This window comes from Mya arenaria, chromosome 11, assembly GCF_026914265.1.
Source record: "Mya arenaria isolate MELC-2E11 chromosome 11, ASM2691426v1".
Classification (NCBI taxonomy): Eukaryota; Metazoa; Mollusca; class Bivalvia; order Myida; family Myidae; genus Mya; species Mya arenaria.
Window position 1 is genome coordinate 60,409,086 of NC_069132.1, and position 17,917 is coordinate 60,427,002.

The following is a 17,917-nucleotide window of genomic DNA, read 5'->3' on the forward strand; positions in this document are numbered from 1 at the left end:
GTAATTGCGTCCGGCCTCGTTCATTGTTTGGTTGACCTAGCATAGCACTCGTTCGAAGTCAATTTGTTCTTGCGAAAGGACACCTACCTCAGATGCATCAGCATCAAGGAAAAGCCTATGACCTCCGGGCTTTTGAGCGCAGCTTTAAGGTATTCGAACGCCCGCGATTGAGCATCACCACATCGAAACTCGGCTTCCTGCTTGGTCAGCTCTACGAGAGGCTATGCGCGATTTGCAAAACCCGTCGCTACAAACTGCTTCACCTGATTGGCGATGTTGGGACAGGGTCAATCGACACATTGGTAGGGTCTTACCATATGGTTACCTCCGCCTGGAAAGGATTAAAGCGCCCGCTGGGTCATGGTTCAATATAATAAGGGTGATGGCCATATGCAGATGATAACTTTCCTTAAAATTTCAGATGGTTCCACCATGAACTCTGCCTCATCCCCTTGTCCTCTTCAAACTTTTCCACGAAAACTTTTACCACGGCAACTGTCAGACCGGAAAGCGTTATGTCGTCTGGCTCTACTGACCTTCCCCACTTGAACATAGGAATCTCAGAGGAATCAACGTAAGGTCAAGTTATGTATGTCCTGCTTCCTTGATGGGAGCTCTCCTTGCCCCTGCCAGACGTGCAGACTTGTCGAGAGCTGGGCGGGCGTCTAAATGCAGCTGTTAAAATAATTTGGTTGAGATGATGGTCCGCGAGGCCTCCGTCGTGTCGGCAGTTTACCTCACCGGCACCCCTGCCACAGCTGCCAACTTTCTATTCCTTTGCATACTTACATTTTCCGGTTCCGCCGGTCTGTTCTTTACGCCCCTGGAACTCGTATGTTGGCAGTCATGAACGTTTAATTGAACCACCCTATGACCGCGAGGCTTGGTCCCGGCCAGTTTTCTGCGGCGTTTTCTCTCTCGGTTACGTCATTTGCTGCCTTGCCCCACCTCCGCCAGTTGTTCGCGTCCTTGCGGGGGCACTCACGGGAATAGTGGCCTTTTTTCATGGCAGTGGTAGCACTTGAATTCCCTTTGTCTTTCCCTGTTGCCTCCCTGCTCTGTCCCACTCTTTCCCGCAAGAGTATCTAGCCGTTGGAGGATCTGCTTTAGCATGTCAACTCCAACGCTCTATGCAATATGCTTCGCCCTGTGGCCACCAGTGGCGTGGTCCGATGTCCACTTACTTTGATTGTTCTCTCATCAGACTAGGTCGATCGCCTCGCTGGTCGTCTAAATCCTTTAGTCAGACTTTGGCTTGTCTACAGCACATGGTACACCGCTTTGTCGATGTTGCCGGGTTCTTTGTGGAAATCAACATCAAAGCGCGTATCCTCATCAAAGAGGCCAACTAGAAAGCGTCTCACCAGTTCTTCTTCCCTGGTACGCCGATCACGTTTGGGTGCCCCTTGTCATACAGCATTTTCACCTCTGCTGCATCAAGCTCACTGGTGGTCATTACGGCTTAATGTAGCTGCCTCCGACCCTGTCGACATCGCCAAACGGAATCTGCTGGTGAGCTCCGTTCGGCCTTCGCAGTAACTGCTGAACACGGCTGGTGGAAGTAAAATGTAAAGTCGACAGCCGGTCCTTCCAAACGCTGATGCTGGTCGTTAGGTTTGAGCTCGTCACTTAAACCCATGCGATTCGAGATAGTTAGGAAACGCTTTATCCACATCCGCCCGTCTTCTCTCACTTTTAAAAGAGGTACCCGTAGTTGATCCGCAGACCGGAGCCGGTAGAAGTCAGGTGGTGGGCGTATGTACGAGGATGCATAATCGGTGCCACTCCGTCTCCCGCCCCCCCCCCCTTGCGTCAGGTGTCACCCGCCGGGAAAGCTGTCTGTTAGTTGCTGTTAGTGTTGCTGTCATTCACCAGACACGGGAAAGCCTTACTGCCGAATGCGCGGCAGGTTAAAACTTTAAATGTCCATAACTCTTTTTCATACGGTTTTGGTAAATAACATTTTATATATCTATAAATGAGAAAGATAAAAAATTAAAGCTAAATCACCTGTGAAAATGAAGACATTTGTAAGACCCTACTGGCTAGATCATGTAATACCTCATTAAATATGCAAACATAAAACGTACAAGCTGCAAGGGGCAAGTAAGGGAAGTATGCATATCATTTAAAATTTTGTATCTATGGCAACACAACCAATGAGGAGTATTGTATAACTAGCAGTAGTTCGTCTTTTTTTAAACAAAGACATTACAGGTACTTTTGGAAAGAGCCGTTTTAAACATTTTAAGTATTGAGTGGATATATAAAAAACTGTTTTTGTATATCTGGTACAAGTAAATATTGCATTGACACTTTGTATGAAGATACTTAGAAACTAGCTTAAAATATCTGCAGTTTGATTTCATGGAATTGAAATAGTGCTTCCTTTTTTGTAATTCATGGAACAGTAGTCTAAATAAAACTATGTTGGTTTCCTATGCACTTGTATGTGGAAAAACCGATAAAATGTATTGGCACTTTTTAAATTTTGCAAAGTTGTGATTCATAATATAAGGCTGCTCGAATTTCTTCCATGTTTCATTTAGTAAAAGTGTGTGTGCTAAATTTGTCTCAATGCATTGTTTTCAGCGACCGTTTCACCTGGGTTTGTAAAGCTGATAGAGAAAATATGAACAATAATGAAGAAGAGAAAATGAAATGCAACCCAGGAACACATTCGGGTATCATTTTATCCGAATTCATCTTTATAAATGTTATGACAACACAATCGATCATGTTTTGTTTTTGTTTTGCATTCCAAGCAGCACTCTGTTTATAAGGTTTCTGTAAATTTATTTAAGTATAAGACTTATGGTTAAATAGATCAAATAATTTTATTAACAGTGTCATGTTTTATAGCTTATCAAAGCTTAATAACTCAAAACATGTACAGGTAATGTAATTTCATCAAGGCCAATACTTCGAAACTGATTTAGAAGGCTTTACATTTGCCTTTTCACAAGCTGTTCAACTGGTCGGCATGATGGGCAGAAAATGGGTTGCCCTATTGGTTACTAAAGTTGGAAAACAATATGGAAAAAAGTATGCAATTGTGATAAGTTTAAAATCATACCAGTTTGCAACTAGGCTTAATGAAGGAATGACAGACAAACTTGTTTTGTTCTATCAAGTGCACATGCTAATTTTACATTGTACTTTCTCTTATTTTTTCGATAACTCTTTGTAACGATTTGTTTTATGCGAATTATTTTGTATTTAAATAAAATGCATTTATCTTTACATGTCAACTTCCATTCTTTCAATGAATTGCCTTTCGGCAATTGCTTTAATCATGCGATAAACGCAACATCTCCGGGTATGTAAGGATCGCAATTCATCGCATAACAATACGCATGTACATTGTTGATCTTGTTATTGTTTCTTTTGTGTCTACAGGTCCCGTAAAACTAAATCAATATTTTATAGTGTGTTCGCTTATGATATGTTAATGTATTGTTGCCTTAAGTGTTACAATTTAACGCTTAAAAGTGATTTCAAGCGGTTGATCTTTTTGTTATTGTTACTATATTTAGTCCTATACGCTTTCAGTTGCTTAAAAAAGTTCAGGAATTTTAACGTTTTCGGCCTTCACCTATTGATTTGATGAAGACGCTTATACTAAAAACATATTTAGAAAAACTTATACGATGAGTAGTCAGAGAAGTTACCGACAAAACGCACGTATTAGTTGTTTGTCAAATGGTCTCTAAAGTTTTCATAACGCCACAAAGCAAAACTGAATAGCAGTTGGTTTGGAATTATAAGCTAGTCTGTGGGAGTTCAATTTGGCGTTAAGAAGCCCCCAACAAGGCCATCGTAATTAAATATTCATGCATTTGCAAGCCTCATTTAGAAGACTGCAAAGTATATACAATTAACGATTTAAGATTTATCTGTATCGACATTATAAGTGTGCTAATATATTCCAATTTTATAATTTATTAGTGGTTTTAAGGTGCGTTTTCCAGTTCATATTCAAGGTTGAAATAACATCACGAATGTGTCAAGGAAGTAGTTCCAAAATTCGATACCAAGAAAAAATGCTCCGATTATTTTTCTAAACAAGTCATAACAATAAGAACAGGAAGGTTAATCAAGTTCCACGTATTCGTTTTTTTGGTTTATCATCGGTAAAGTTTACGTCAAAACATTGTTAACTTACGGTCGTTTCATTAAGTCACGTGATAATTTGCTTTACGAAACAGGTAACAGTTTTGTTTTGATGGATATCTGCGGTGGTAAATTGTAAGAATAAAAACAACAATGAACAGGTAAATATTCGATATGTCATATTTTTAATGCGTCAAATCCATTTAAAAACTTCAGCCAATATAGTTTACACTTCTAAAACCTTGATCTAGAGAAAGAAAATTAATTGATTAAAGATATATTATACGATCTTAATGAAATATACATGTCTTTGTCTAATAGCCAAAAGTACCGTTCGGTGTCATTCTCGCAGAAGATGGATATACAATAGCCATATCTACTGTGAACGTTCTTCTTAACTGCATACATTCTTTATTCATATATGTGTAGATAAAGTTTAAGTCAACGTCTTACATATTCAAGCATCATACGTCTTTTGACAGATATTCAAATGATTCCAGCGGTGTTGCGGCAGTCATGGGAAGTGGCTCTTACATCAATCCAGCAGAGAGGGATCAGGGTGGCAATCGATTTGAAGCACAGAAACAGGATCAAGTTTCATTGCAACGTTCGAAAGAAGGTCAGTTATGCTTTCTTAATATTCGCTTTCTCCATATTGTTCTGAATGTGGTCATTGACTTGAAGAATACCATTTAAGAATTGAAAGTTTGCGTCAAAAGGGTAATTAATCATTTCAGCCAGCAAGCAAATGCTGTACGGTGTATTTTGCAACGTTATTGCCATATTAGAGGAATTTGAGCAACGAGAGCGACCCGACCGGTGCAGACCTCTAGAATCGTCCCGGCTGAAAATATCAGACCAAAGAAGAAAGTCAAATGAAGATGTAATCAGTTGTATTTTTTATGTAACACATCGATGCTAGTAGATTGAAAACATTATTGATTTGTATACATATGCACAATCCATGAAATAAATAATTCATAATCGAAAACTAGTCAAAACGCAATTATTTAATCTGACGTGTTTTATTTAGATTAAGCACATTCTTGAGACCCAGCTACTGCTGTTTGAAAAACAATCCAACTCGTGCCCGGCGGAAGTGCGAAACGAAGTTGTCGAGGAATTGAAGAAGAAGGTGCTGCAGTGGGCTGGTTTTCGGGCAGATGAGAATTGTGAAGACCAAAGAACTGACATCTACGTGGCACAACTCTATGAAATACTAGTTCGCGGAAAGTCTGACCACAACTGTTACCATCGCCCAAGGTTGTTTTTTTTTTCAAAATTATCGTCATTCGATTAAATTTATTATTTTACCTCGTTCCAAGGCGGTACCTTACAATTATTGATAAACATACCTATTTTTTATATATATAGTATGTATGCACTGTGCTGTTTGTGGAGTTTTGTGCTGTTCTTATATGTTTGTTGTCTGTGATATTGTGTTCTATGTCTTTGGCGTTTGCCCAGTGCCATTAAACCGGGTCTATGTTTTAACTTTTTGCTACTGAGCTTGTTTCTGTAGCTTTTTGCAGAAATAATGAAACCAGTTATTACAACATTATAGCAATCACTCTCGTTGGAACGATGTTACGTGAAAGTGTTAACTTGTGTCGTTGGTGATAACAACCTCGGCTCATGCGCCAATGTCGGGAATCGAACCCGGGACACCTTGGTGAGATGCAACTGCACTAAACACTTCACCGAACTTTAACCGAACAGTCTAAATGTCCATATGATACTAACCCTTCGAATACAGTACACTTCTGAATGTCTTTACGTCAGCACTTTCTTATCTCTTAAGGTTTTTAAGCAAATATAAACACATTTAACCAAATATTACATATTTCTGATAAGTGAAACAACTTTACGCTAGGTTACAACGCCAAAAAAGTGGTTGCACATTTACAAATAACAAAACACCTATTTTTTAAAGCTCCTATAGACCATACATAAACATCTTTTCCTATTTTTAGATAATTTACCTTATCATTTTTAATAATCCTAAGTGTGATACTTCAGCCACTCAAATCCGTGGACTTTGGTTTACTGAAATATGATTAGTTTTACGAGAAACGTAAAAAAAGACTCAAATGTTTGCTTGCACCTGAAAATAAACGCCGGACATTAGTTATGTATATTCTTTCTTTGCTAGATCTTCGTTTGACATAACATTATTTTACGTTTAATTAATTGTTTCAAGCAGTGCAACATCCAATTTTCAATACATAAGTTAAAACGCAAATGTCGCATTTGCTGTAATGAACTTACTATTGATTTCACAGTCCCGAGGTTTCCGAACGCACTATTCAAGAAACTATGCCGTACATTATGAGTGGCAAACATGACCAAATGGAACTTGACAGAGAATTTAAAGACAATCGAGCAAAGACAGCGACATGCCCATACACTCGTCGCTCAAGGAACATTTCTGGTGGTAAGTTACTGTAGAATAGAATTTTTCAACAAAGGAATGCAAACACGAATAAATTACATTAGTCTTTGTCGATACAACTGCGAAAATGTACAGTCCAAAAAAAGGCCTTAAGAAATCAAAAAATTTAAGATTTATTTGCATCCTTAGGTTAAGATTAATATCTAAAATAGAACGGCGTGCTAATTTTTTTAAAATAAATAAAGCAATGGACAATCCAAACAAATAACATACTGCTTCGTGTTCTGATAGTTATAGCTTTTCTTTGAAAATGTGTTGAATCTGTTTTATATTTATGTGTTTACTTATTTCATTTTAAGTTATTTACTAGACTTTTTGTGTTCAATTAGTATTAATCTACTTTTATGATTGTTACAGGCGCCGCTCGGATTGTGCGTGGACAACCAGACCTTAATTATGAGGTTGGGAGAGATCTGCAGCGCCTTAATGCCGTTGATATGAAATAAACAATGAACTCATAAAGTGCACTTCAGAACTACTTTTCTAACACAGTAGTTGTCGGTTCAAAATTAGGGTTGTTTTTCTTAACTGTGTGTTATAAAAAGACAGTGTTCTGTTTTACAATAAAAAATGTTTAGAATAAAGATATAATGCTTATTTGTGTTCAAAATTGTGTGAGAATTAACGAGAACTGACGCCTCTACACGATTCCACCAAATGCATTGTTTTTGTCTTTTATTTTACTATGTTCATAAATTGCATTTAAAGTACAAACAGGTCAAGGATAGGTGCCAATGATGATCATTGAACTGGTATAAACAAACAATGTATAATCGAACAAAACTAAACAGAACAAATGGTCGTTCCTGTTTCAGATCGCAATAAATGATACATTGGGTACACCATATGTGAATATTTTACTACTTAATAAAGGCCTTTGGCGCTCACTCGATGATATATATTGCTATCTTACATTGAAAAAAGTTATCCTCTAAGCAAACTTTCATCGAGAGACGCACAACGTCGGACGACATTAAACACAAACAAAATCGTTACTGAATACGAAACTATCTTGGCATGGTCAATGGAAATTAGCTTAAAGTCACTGTGTATTTCGAGCCCTCAACCTCACACTTTCCCCAACATTTATCTATACGTGTAATATAAAACACATAAGTCACATCGGGGTCAGCAACAACCTGAAGACATTTAAAAAACACAATAAATTATCTAATGATTTGAATTCAAGTATCAAAGATTAGATACAGACATCACATGCCAATAAATAAATCGAATCTTAGACCACCAACTTCCAAATTTGGTCTAAAATCAGGTTTAAAACTAAGCAATTATAGTCCGAATCGTTGTAAACGACAGAAGAATGCAATTTGTATTGTAATAAAATCACTCATCTATTCGAAGCGCCTCGCTTAAATCTCACATTATGTAAGCAGATACGAAGATAATTAGATAAAGTATGACCTTTAACAGTCGTATTTGTACATCAATTCTAATTTGTTATTGAACACCGATAAGTTTGATCAGATTTAGAGTTAATATGACTTTTAACACAATTTAAATCAATTTTGACATTTCAGTTTAGAAAGACAAGGCTCACTCACGATCGATAAAGTTTCCTTATCTGTACTTATTATTACTTCTCGGTTTGTTTGCAAACAAAGCGTTGCGTTCTAATTTGTTATAAACTGGCTCCAATGACTTTCAATAGAATTTATCATATTGACTCTTACATGACGGTGTAGCAAAACAAGGCTCATTAACGATTGACGACGTGTCTTGATAAAATAATTGAAACTATTAAAGTTTTATGTTGTTAAAAGACACGTTTTACTTAGTGTTACTTCTGGTTTTGTTGGCAAACAAGGCGAGGCTTTCTTATATGTTTTATACTGGCAAATGTCCAATTATACTTCATCAGATACGAGTTAAATTGCAAAATAGGAAAATATTTTTAATTGTTTATATTACCCAAACACGATCTTTTGTTTTGATAGTTTGTATACTACTTGCAGGCCTTTTTATGATAATTCCAAATTAAAATATGTTTGAAACCAATTTAAAAACTTCAAGGATAGATACAGTAACCCTTCAAGTATAATGCCGACCTCATTACATCGCACTTATTCTTTATTATTTTAACTGAAATAGCTCATGAGTATATGTTTGTCGCCTCATTTTGGGTAATACAAACTAATACTTTGTTTGTGCAATAAAAATGGAATGACCTTGACAAGATACAGAATATTTTCAAATAAAACATGAATTAAAAACGGGCCGTCCTGCCGTGCTTATTTTCGTGGAAAGGCAGACGTTTGAATGAAAACACAGACCGCCATTTTAGTTTTCGTCAAAAAGCAGGAATAAAATACGGGAATTATTTTGTAAAAGTCGTAATTTCAATGTAAGCAGTACTAGTCCATATTCACAATATATATATATATATATTGACATGTTGGGTTTGTATTTGAAAACGCTTCAATATAAATATATATATTTTATAATAATGTAGTTAAAAGAAAGATAACGATTTCTGACATTCTCATTTAAATTGTAAACCTAATGTTTGTTCTATATTTAAGCACACTTTACTATGAATTGAAATTCCATTAATCTCTCAAGTATTTACATAAACGCATTCCATACAGTACTTCTTTGAAAACCTTTGTAAAATATCAAAATAACTTCGTATACCTTCCTATATTCAGTAGATCTGTATACGACACGCTGGTTTATAAATGGAAACAGTTCATATTTTATCTGAATAAATATATACAAGCCTTTTATTCTTAAAGAGAGGACATACCTCCTTCAAAGTAATCGAACATTTTACTCAAGGTCAGATTAAAATATAAACTGTTTATAAGATGTGTTTTTATAATGCCTTTGTCATTATTATATTCAAGGTATTTATAAATTATTTAACGTATAAATAAATTCATGTCGAAACTGAAATTTTGGCACGATTTAATGTAATTTTATCAGTTGTTCTCATGACATCCTATAAATACATATTTGCAATTATTGGAGTTTCACCTTTGTGTTGTGTTTTAGATCTCTGCTCATCTCGAGTGACTATTTTTCTTCGACCAACTCGATAGGAAGACATTTTACCGAGGTCGACAATGGAGTCAAACAAAAGTTGTGAAACAACAAAACAAATGAAAAACAAAACCCGAATTGATGCGGAGAAAGAAATGTTTTCAAGAAAGGGTGAACGACTTCGATACAGTCGAGAAGCAAACGTCAGTGTTGAATTTGAAGAAGGAGATGAAAAACGTTCACAACAGATTCAGAAACAGGATCAACTGCAGCGATCAGCCGAAGGTATTTGGTTTAAATATTAGTAATCAATTACACAATTATCAACTTTAAGTTTTATAACAAACACCTACATAACTACAACATTATCATTACCACCCTCATGAGATCAAACACGAATGTCATTTTAGCATAATTCATCTTTGTTTAAATATATCTGCTACAGATTTTCTTTCTGAATATATTTTCTACTTATTTTGCAGCTAGCAAACAGATGCTATTTGCCGTCTTTGGTAACGTTTTATCAATCCTTGAAGAGCATGAAAAGAGAACAAGCGTTCGGAGACTGCCAAAGTCGGATATTGAACTCCCTGACCAATCATGGAAGACTGATGAAGACGTAAGCAATACCGTTTGTTTCTTTAGTACTTTCAATTACCTATGTATGATTTAACGACTACCGATGCATATACTAACAGCTTATTTAATTCATAGGTAAAGACGAACGTAGAAACTCAACTATTGCTTTTTCAAACACAAAGTAAGGCTTGCCCGAAAGAGGTGCGAGAAGAGGTGAATCTTGAATTAAGAAAGAAAACACTAGAGTGGGCCGCCGTCAGGGCTGAGGAAGGCGTTCCTTTGGAGGAGGCGGACGAGTTTATTTGTCAATTGTACGAGATTCTCGCAACGGGCAAAGCCGAACATTCTATTTTGGAACATAAAACGTAATATTGTTAATTACAGCTGTATCTTGTTTGTTGCATATATGGTTTTAGTGAAAACATCATTAAAAAGATACATTTCGTCAATAGAAATTGCTTAAAAACCTGTATAATTTCAGGTCAGAGGTTTCTGCTGAAACAATTAAGGATACTTTGCCAAAATTATTCAAAGGCAAATACCAAGCGACCATTTTAGATGAAGCATTCAAACACGATCAAAAGAGAAAAGCTGAGTCACCAAAAATAAGAACAATAGATGATGGAGAAGCATTTAAAATCGGTAAAACCAAAAGCTAATTCAAACTCAGAATAATGTACATGTAATATTATTTTGATCTATTTTGATAAGTTCTGCAACAGTTTAATATTCGCACAGTTTTAGCATTATTATTATATCCTTCAGGTGCAGAAAGAATGGTGAAACAACGACACTCTCTAAAGCGATTTCTTTTGGGTGACTTGGAGGAATTTGTCAAAGAAGGCCCCTCTAATTTGCGCTAGTGGTATTTGAGTTATCAGGTTTAATGTTATTTGCTGTCGATACAATCATCGAATTGGTACAAAACAATGAAGGAAAACAGTTCTGCGTTTGATTTTCTTATTTTGTGTGAAAAGACTAATGCTTATAATAAAGACATTTATATCTTAGACAAAACTTATAAAAAGAATAAATAAATACATATGTTGCGTTTTGTTTTCTATCTTACATTGACAATACACGACTGTATTAGGAGTTAAACATACACTTCGTATTGATAAAATTGTGTTACCGAATATCATTGATTAAAACATGTTTTTGACGTCATCCATTGTCATTGTTCTTTAAGAGTAAGGCCTACAAAAAATACATTTGGTTCGGGTAACCCGACCCTACCTATGGAATAGGCGCCGACCCTACCGTTTTTATGATCGATTTGAAAACAAAATGAAAAAACTAATAAAAAATCATTGCTTTTAAATATGTAGTAAGAACCTTAAATGCTTATACAGAAAAATAACGACGTGTGTTTACAACCCTTTTTTTATGTAAATGCTATCCAAATTGTGTAAAAATATGCACTATTCAAATACAAATAACTATAAAACCCTGTTTTAAGATATAAATATCTATAAAAATGTTTTCGTTGTATTGTTTTTATAAAATTCTGAAAATTTTAAATTGTTACAAAACAGCTCAATGACAAATGAAGATTGACTTAGGTTTGTTTGGGCAGCAGTTAGGGAAAAGTAAAATGTTTAATTCATAAATAAACAATATGTAAGCAAGAACTATTAAAACAACAGCCTTTGTTGTTTATTGAGAAAAGGTTTTGATTTTGATTTATCCCAATAGCATTATTAATGATAATAGGCAAAAAGATAACATAAGAAAAGATATAGCAATTGAAAGTAAAAGACTTAATTTTAAAATAAGGGATTTATTATAGCAATAACATATAATGTCTAAATGAAATAAAACATGCATTACAAATATTCCTTGTATTAGTCTATAACTACTTTCTAATTTCAAAACGAGTCGTACATTTTGGTATTTGAACCCGTTTGGTGTTGGAGTAAACACAGATGCAAGAGATGCACTAGGATCACGGATAGATGTCATCGTTTTATGGATAATATTGTTCGAATAGGTTATTTCAAAGATTTCTACTGTACGAAAATGTGTGATTTTACAGGATAGACAAACACAACTATGTTAATGTTTGTGTACAAAATGAACGCTCAAGGCTTCTTTCTGTAATGCCAAATTGGATATGGTGCCGACTTCTTTCTTTTTTTCTGTTTATCATCACATTTAGTAACTCAATTCCATGTCTGATTAATCACCTTGATTTGTTTTTAAAATCTTGGGAAGGTTCACATTTGATGAAATCATAACAGCAGAATAAGTGAAACAACGCCAAATGGAAATCCCACCAAAAAATTGGTCAATAAAGAAAACAAAATTCAACATTGTTAGTTAACGAAGGATCAAAGAAAAGAAAAGTCACTGAAGGTGCAGAATTTTATTACTTATATATTTATATTGAAACGTTATCTTATTTGTATAACTATATTTATAGTACTGTCAAGGAGAAAATGCATTTTTTATTTATAAATCATAAGAATAATAAAGGGCATATGCAAGATCAAATAATACAGATGTTTCACAACCAGTTTCATTATAATATTTTTACATCAGAGCTATTTCCAAATAAAGCTTTGAAATGTGAAATAGTAGGTGATCTTGATATCATGTACACTTAGTTATCACATGTCATGACATGTAAGGCAGTTTGAGAATAAGATGTCATAAGCCACCGTTTAATGCTTTTTGAGGATGTACATACGACTGGATTTTACATCACAATAAAATTAATATCATCACTGAAAATCATAAAATACATATGAGTGTCTTTGTATGTGTGATTTTTTCCTCTTCCTCTCTGTACAGGTAGACATTCTAAAATATACAAAGATGGAATTACGAAGAGTATATGTAAGTGCATTACATTGAAGACAATTTTATACGATATGTATAAATATGAAATTATAATCGGATAATAATTGAAAAAAAACATCTCATAGTTTTTTCTTAAATAAAAATAAAAATCAAAAGTATAGCCACTATAAATCGTGTCATAATGTTTAATTGTGTCTTGGTGACTAATATACACATACATCAGTCATATAGCATACCGTGGACAATTTAGCCTCACTTTAAAGTATATGCAAATATGCCTCACCACTTGCCATACTGTCTGCCAAGTTCTCTAACAAGGTCTGCAACCCACTGCGCTCCCATTTTGTCCGTAAGCTGCAGGGCCTGTGAGATGGCAAACACGAATCCCTCGTAGTCAGCTTTGTAGTAACGACCTTTATGGTATTCACTACCACAGTTCCATCCCCAGTTGCACACATTGCCTGAAATTGTTTAGGTTTAAATGACTGGACATGATACTAATACTACAACAAACGACTTTATAAAACAGTGGAAACTACAGGGACACATTAGCGTAACAATCAAGAAACTACCTATATTAAGACACTATTATCAAGGAAGCAACAGCCACCTGACATAATAATTATTGCCAATTCCATCTTGGGCACACTTTCTTGGAACGGTCAATCAAGACATACGAAGAAGTCACTGATCTCGTAGGAAATTATTTTTAACATTCATATTTTTTCTTTAACACAAGGTCGAAATTCTTAAAAATAAATAAATGCTAACTAAATACTAAACCTGAGTGAAGTCCATCCTCACATTCCATTACACCTTTTTCATTGATAAATATATCACTCCCATCTTCGGCACAAACCCAATCTTGTCCCGAACTAAATCAAATGTACAAAATAAAATGTTAAAGTGATGAAAAACAATGTAATTGTTTCAAATTCTTTATCAAACAATGTTTCGTTAAATGATTGCCTGATAACCTTGTAGTGTTAAAAATATGTTATGGCGATTAATCAAACACTGACGAACACAGTTGATATAATAATAAATATTCTTTTCTTTGACAAAGAGATCTATGTTGCCAATAGTAAAACCTTGACTTTATAATCACACCTAGACTATATGTCTAAGCATTAATGTCAGTTTGTAAACAAGCAAACTACATTTGACGGATGCCGAACAAACAGACAAATTGTTCTGTTTTTTCATGGGCATTTACGAAAAAGGTTTGTAATTATGTAACCAATTTGTCTTTTAAAAAACCCATTCCGTATGCTAAAGAAGAAAGCGCTTTGTAAAAATTAAATGTCATACTTTATCAAGTAGAAATAACCATTTTAACGAATTGTTCCTTATATAAAATATGAAAACATAAGTATAACTCACCCCGAAGGACACGTCGGACATTGGAAATTTTCTAACTTTGTCCAAACCATTTTTTCCTTTGTGACTTATACACTAAAGAAGAATTATAAGCAAAATAAATTCTGAAGAATCAGTTAATAACATTCGATAACGGACGAAAACTCTTCAATATCAGAGGTCGGATAGGATTGGCCAATTAAACTTGAATAAGCAAAACGAAACAAGATTTCAAGGATTGAATAAAACTTCCTATTCTGGATATTTTCAATCAAATCGTTGTAATATGATTTTGTTTTTATTTAAATATACACCTGCTGATAAAAAGGTCAGCAATATGTACTTTTATATCTGAGATTCCTTGTTTACATTTTACATTTCTTGGAAGGAAACGTGTCCTCTCTGTATTTGTTTCAGGGTGACATTACATTATCGCCGTCTAATTTATGTACATGCTAATCCCTCCTTTTTGCAGACCAAGTTACAACAAGTTTTTAATTAAATATACGTCATACACAAGAGAATAGGCTGGATTTATTTAGAAACTGGCGAGTTGTTTAAATGTATAAGCAAGCAATGTTTGTCTTTTTTAAAATCTTCATTTACTTTTTTTTTTCACAATTACTTCAAGCTTGTGTGCTTGCCAATGTATTTTCCTTTGTTTTATTAATTATCTACAAGAATGCATTGACCTATCAATTCAATCGTATTTATCAAAAGATTAACCTTGAGTAACAATCCTTTTGGTAAATATACGTCACTACGACAAACAATACATACATTGTTGTTTCTTAATTTTAATAAACTTTAAACATTAAAATTCAACACATATGCCATACTCCCATACAGGTTCACTCTTCTATATTAGCTCATATAATATACATAATACAATCATAATAAATGCCACTGAACAAGATGAGAACATTATTACGTCATAAATGACTGTATTATGACGTAATTGTATGTCGCGTGACTACTATTTTGGTAAATATACGTCACTACGACAAACAATACATACATTGTTGTTTCTTAATTTTAATAAACTTTAAACATTAAAATTCAACACATATGCCATACTGATGAGATAAATGCACAAAATAGAATGAAGTACTCAAATTAAAGAGTACTAAACCAGAGTGCCAACTCCATGTATGAACTAAAATCTCCAATACTTATTTACTCATGATTAAGTATGTCATCTGTGAAGCCAGAAGGAGTCTGAGAATGCACGTAATGCGCGAAGAAAACCTCTGAACTCTTCCATCGCCCGACTTTACGTACGATCTCGGGATTTATATTCTGAGCTATCGCGGTAGTAGCTCCCGTTGGACGAAACGACTTTGCCGTGTAACCCTGTCCCTCTAGACCTGCCAGTTTTATAGCTTCATCCAAAATCTTGGCAACAGACGATGCTTGAATTGCATTATACGGCGCGCGAAGCGATAAGAATACCGGACCACCTGGCGGCCGGAACCTGTCTGTCCGTTCAATGTAGTCCTGTAATGTCTGAACAGGATCAAGCTTAACGTTGCTCGCCCTTGGCAACTCGACCTCAAACCCTGACCGCGATGTATCATTTTTGATTCCGAAAAATGTTATTTTGGCAGACGTTTCACGGAATTCAACCTGACTAATATTGAAACATAACTTTATCTCGTCGTCGGCTTGTGAATACAATATGCCATTAGGTGCAACGTCTGATGGTCTTAGCATTAACGTCAATGCTAATAACGTAATGGCTTTAAGCCTCAGATACTTAAAATCCAAATGTTTGTTGTCAGACCAACTTAAAAATAAGTTGTGAAAACGCTCTATAGGCATGACCTTTGATCTCTTTATTGGTTCACTGGTCCCCGATTTGACTAGTCCGCTAACGAGAAGTCTTACGTCTGAATCTTCGACAAGATTGACACGCCCCTTGGCTCGATATAAGTGACCTATAGCGGCAATGTTTGTTCTAATGACCGAATTAGGTCGAGACGACGCGTTAGCCATGTTGCAGAAAAAATCGGCCAGATAACATGTGTCATTTGGCGGGTAATCACACTTTGTTTCAGTACAAAACTTAAACAATTTCTCGAGCGCGTTATCATATGATCGCAAAGTGCCCTTAGCAAGGCTATATCTCAACTTGCTAATACTATACTGTGACCAGTTTTTTGCTACAAGTTCTTCCCGCCATACACTCTCCAGGCGACTATTTGCCACTTCCGGTTCCGGCACGGTTCCGGAAGTGCCCCCATTGATCGAAAAACTCTTGGGTTGTTCGGTAACTTTAGAGGTGGGGAAATTGACATACGAGCCAACCGTTGATACCATGTTTGTGTCTTCCACTGCGGAGCTATTATGGTCGCATACGCTTTTTGCGTTTGTACTATGTCTAAAATTTGTGGTATAAGACAAAACGGGGCGTTTACAAAGTTGTTTTCGCACCCCCAGTTGCCCTGCGATAGGGCGTCCACTGCTTCTGACAACGGATCCCAGTACCGACTGTTGAACCTCGGTAACTGAGCGTTCTGACATTTTGCAAACCGATCTATTGTGTGACGACCGTACAATTTGTCTATGTAACCGAACACGGCTGGATGCAACATCCAATTGTGCTTGTCTGGCGTTCTCGACCAATAATCGGCTTGACCATTCTGTACTCCTGCGATATGAGCACAACGTAACGTGATTCCATGATCGAACGCTTCCGCCCAAATTGCTAATACCAGCCTTGACAGTTTTTGGCTCGGGCCCCCCATATGGTTTATATTAGTCATTGCAGAAATATTGTCGGTTAGTACTTGCACTACTAACCCGCGTAACAGCTTCGCGAAGGCTTTGATGGCCATCAATATGGCCAACATTTCTCTTTCGTTCGAGGTGAGATACGAGACGCGGCGGTTCCAGTCGTCCGATGCAACATGGCTGCCGTACGTTGCTCCCCAGCCTAGACCACTGGCATCGGTGACCACCTGAGCCTGTATTGTCTCGGAACATATCTCGCGTGAGTTCCAGTAATCTACTGAATTTAACCACCACTGTAGTTCTTCTGCAACTTCCGGTGTTATAATTAAGCTATCCGACCACGATTTACGCGCACTAAGTAATTTATACGAATTTCTCAGAAAAAGTTTGCCAGGTGTGACGGCCCAGGCAACTGACACACACTGCCCCAATACTTTCGCTAACTGACGGGCAGCTGCCAGCCCTTGACTAAGAACTCTCCGAATAGACCTCTTAAGCCTGGCCACGCGAATCAACTGCACTTTTACGATTATTTTGCTGTCGGCAGTACATATTGTATATCCAATATATGCAATACGCTGTGTTGGCACTAGGTTTGATTTCTCAAAATTCACTTCAAACCCTAACTCGTCTAATGTATGCAGTAACTGATCTTTGTGATCTGTTATATTTGACACAGATGCACAAAGTAGAAAATCGTCAACAAAAACTGTAATTCTCAACCCTACAGATCGTAAATACGTTATAACATGCCTCAAAATCTTATTGAAAAAATATGGTGAACAGCATAAACCAAATACTAACACATTCCACACATAATAAACTCCATCCCATTTAAATCCTAAGAATTTTCTGTGTGATACATGAACAGGTATATGT

General features: G+C 35.9%; 3 protein-coding genes across 5 annotated transcripts; 2 read left to right on the forward strand and 1 right to left on the reverse strand.

Annotated features, from left to right (window-relative positions):
* The first annotated feature begins 4,117 nt into the window (after nt 1–4,117).
* Nucleotides 4,118–7,162, forward strand: LOC128208815 (uncharacterized). Of its 2 annotated transcripts, none has more exons than XM_052912437.1 (6): nt 4,118–4,274; nt 4,596–4,732; nt 4,851–4,996; nt 5,147–5,376; nt 6,396–6,547; nt 6,923–7,162. In XM_052912437.1, exons 1-6 carry the CDS (start codon nt 4,267–4,269, stop codon nt 7,009–7,011), a joined length of 762 nt encoding a protein of 253 aa, XP_052768397.1. In that variant the 5' UTR covers nt 4,118–4,266; the 3' UTR covers nt 7,012–7,162. The 2 variants fall into 2 exon arrangements, with proteins under 2 accessions (XP_052768397.1, XP_052768398.1); XM_052912438.1 differs by having other exon boundaries at nt 4,120–4,274; nt 4,614–4,732.
* Nucleotides 7,163–9,243: 2,081 nt separating this feature from the next.
* On the forward strand, nt 9,244–11,193 carry LOC128208816 (uncharacterized). 2 transcript variants are annotated; one of them, XM_052912440.1, is made up of 6 exons: nt 9,244–9,361; nt 9,578–9,850; nt 10,048–10,184; nt 10,280–10,509; nt 10,626–10,786; nt 10,910–11,193. In XM_052912440.1, exons 2-6 carry the CDS (start codon nt 9,649–9,651, stop codon nt 11,005–11,007), a joined length of 828 nt encoding a protein of 275 aa, XP_052768400.1. In that variant the 5' UTR covers nt 9,244–9,361; nt 9,578–9,648; the 3' UTR covers nt 11,008–11,193. The 2 variants fall into 2 exon arrangements, with proteins under 2 accessions (XP_052768400.1, XP_052768401.1); XM_052912441.1 differs by having other exon boundaries at nt 9,330–9,429.
* Nucleotides 11,194–12,494: 1,301 nt separating this feature from the next.
* On the reverse strand, nt 12,495–14,513 carry LOC128208817 (uncharacterized). The gene is made up of 4 exons (XM_052912442.1): nt 14,330–14,513; nt 13,730–13,821; nt 13,230–13,407; nt 12,495–12,946 (listed from the first exon to the last, which is right to left on the reverse strand). Coding segments are annotated over exons 1-4 (321 nt in total). The 5' UTR covers nt 14,380–14,513; the 3' UTR covers nt 12,495–12,945.
* Nucleotides 14,514–17,917: the final 3,404 nt, after the last annotated feature.

Excerpts from the sequence above, each read along its gene's own strand:
- LOC128208815 (XM_052912437.1), top strand. Across the intron at positions 4,997-5,146 it reads GAAGAAAGTCAAATGAAGAT|ATTAAGCACATTCTTGAGAC; the intron begins GTAATCAGTTGT and ends TGTTTTATTTAG. Across the intron at positions 5,377-6,395 it reads AACTGTTACCATCGCCCAAG|TCCCGAGGTTTCCGAACGCA; the intron begins GTTGTTTTTTTT and ends TTGATTTCACAG.
- LOC128208816 (XM_052912440.1), top strand. The coding sequence starts at position 9,649 with ATGGAGTCAAACAAAAGTTGTGAAACAACAAAACAAATGAAAAACAAA. Across the intron at positions 10,510-10,625 it reads TCTATTTTGGAACATAAAAC|GTCAGAGGTTTCTGCTGAAA; the intron begins GTAATATTGTTA and ends GTATAATTTCAG. Across the intron at positions 10,787-10,909 it reads TGGAGAAGCATTTAAAATCG|GTGCAGAAAGAATGGTGAAA; the intron begins GTAAAACCAAAA and ends TATATCCTTCAG.
- LOC128208817 (XM_052912442.1), bottom strand. The coding sequence starts at position 14,379 with ATGGTTTGGACAAAGTTAGAAAATTTCCAATGTCCGACGTGTCCTTCG. Across the intron at positions 13,822-14,329 it reads TGTCCGACGTGTCCTTCGGG|TTCGGGACAAGATTGGGTTT; the intron begins GTGAGTTATACT and ends CATTTGATTTAG. Across the intron at positions 13,408-13,729 it reads TGAGGATGGACTTCACTCAG|GCAATGTGTGCAACTGGGGA; the intron begins GTTTAGTATTTA and ends AAACAATTTCAG.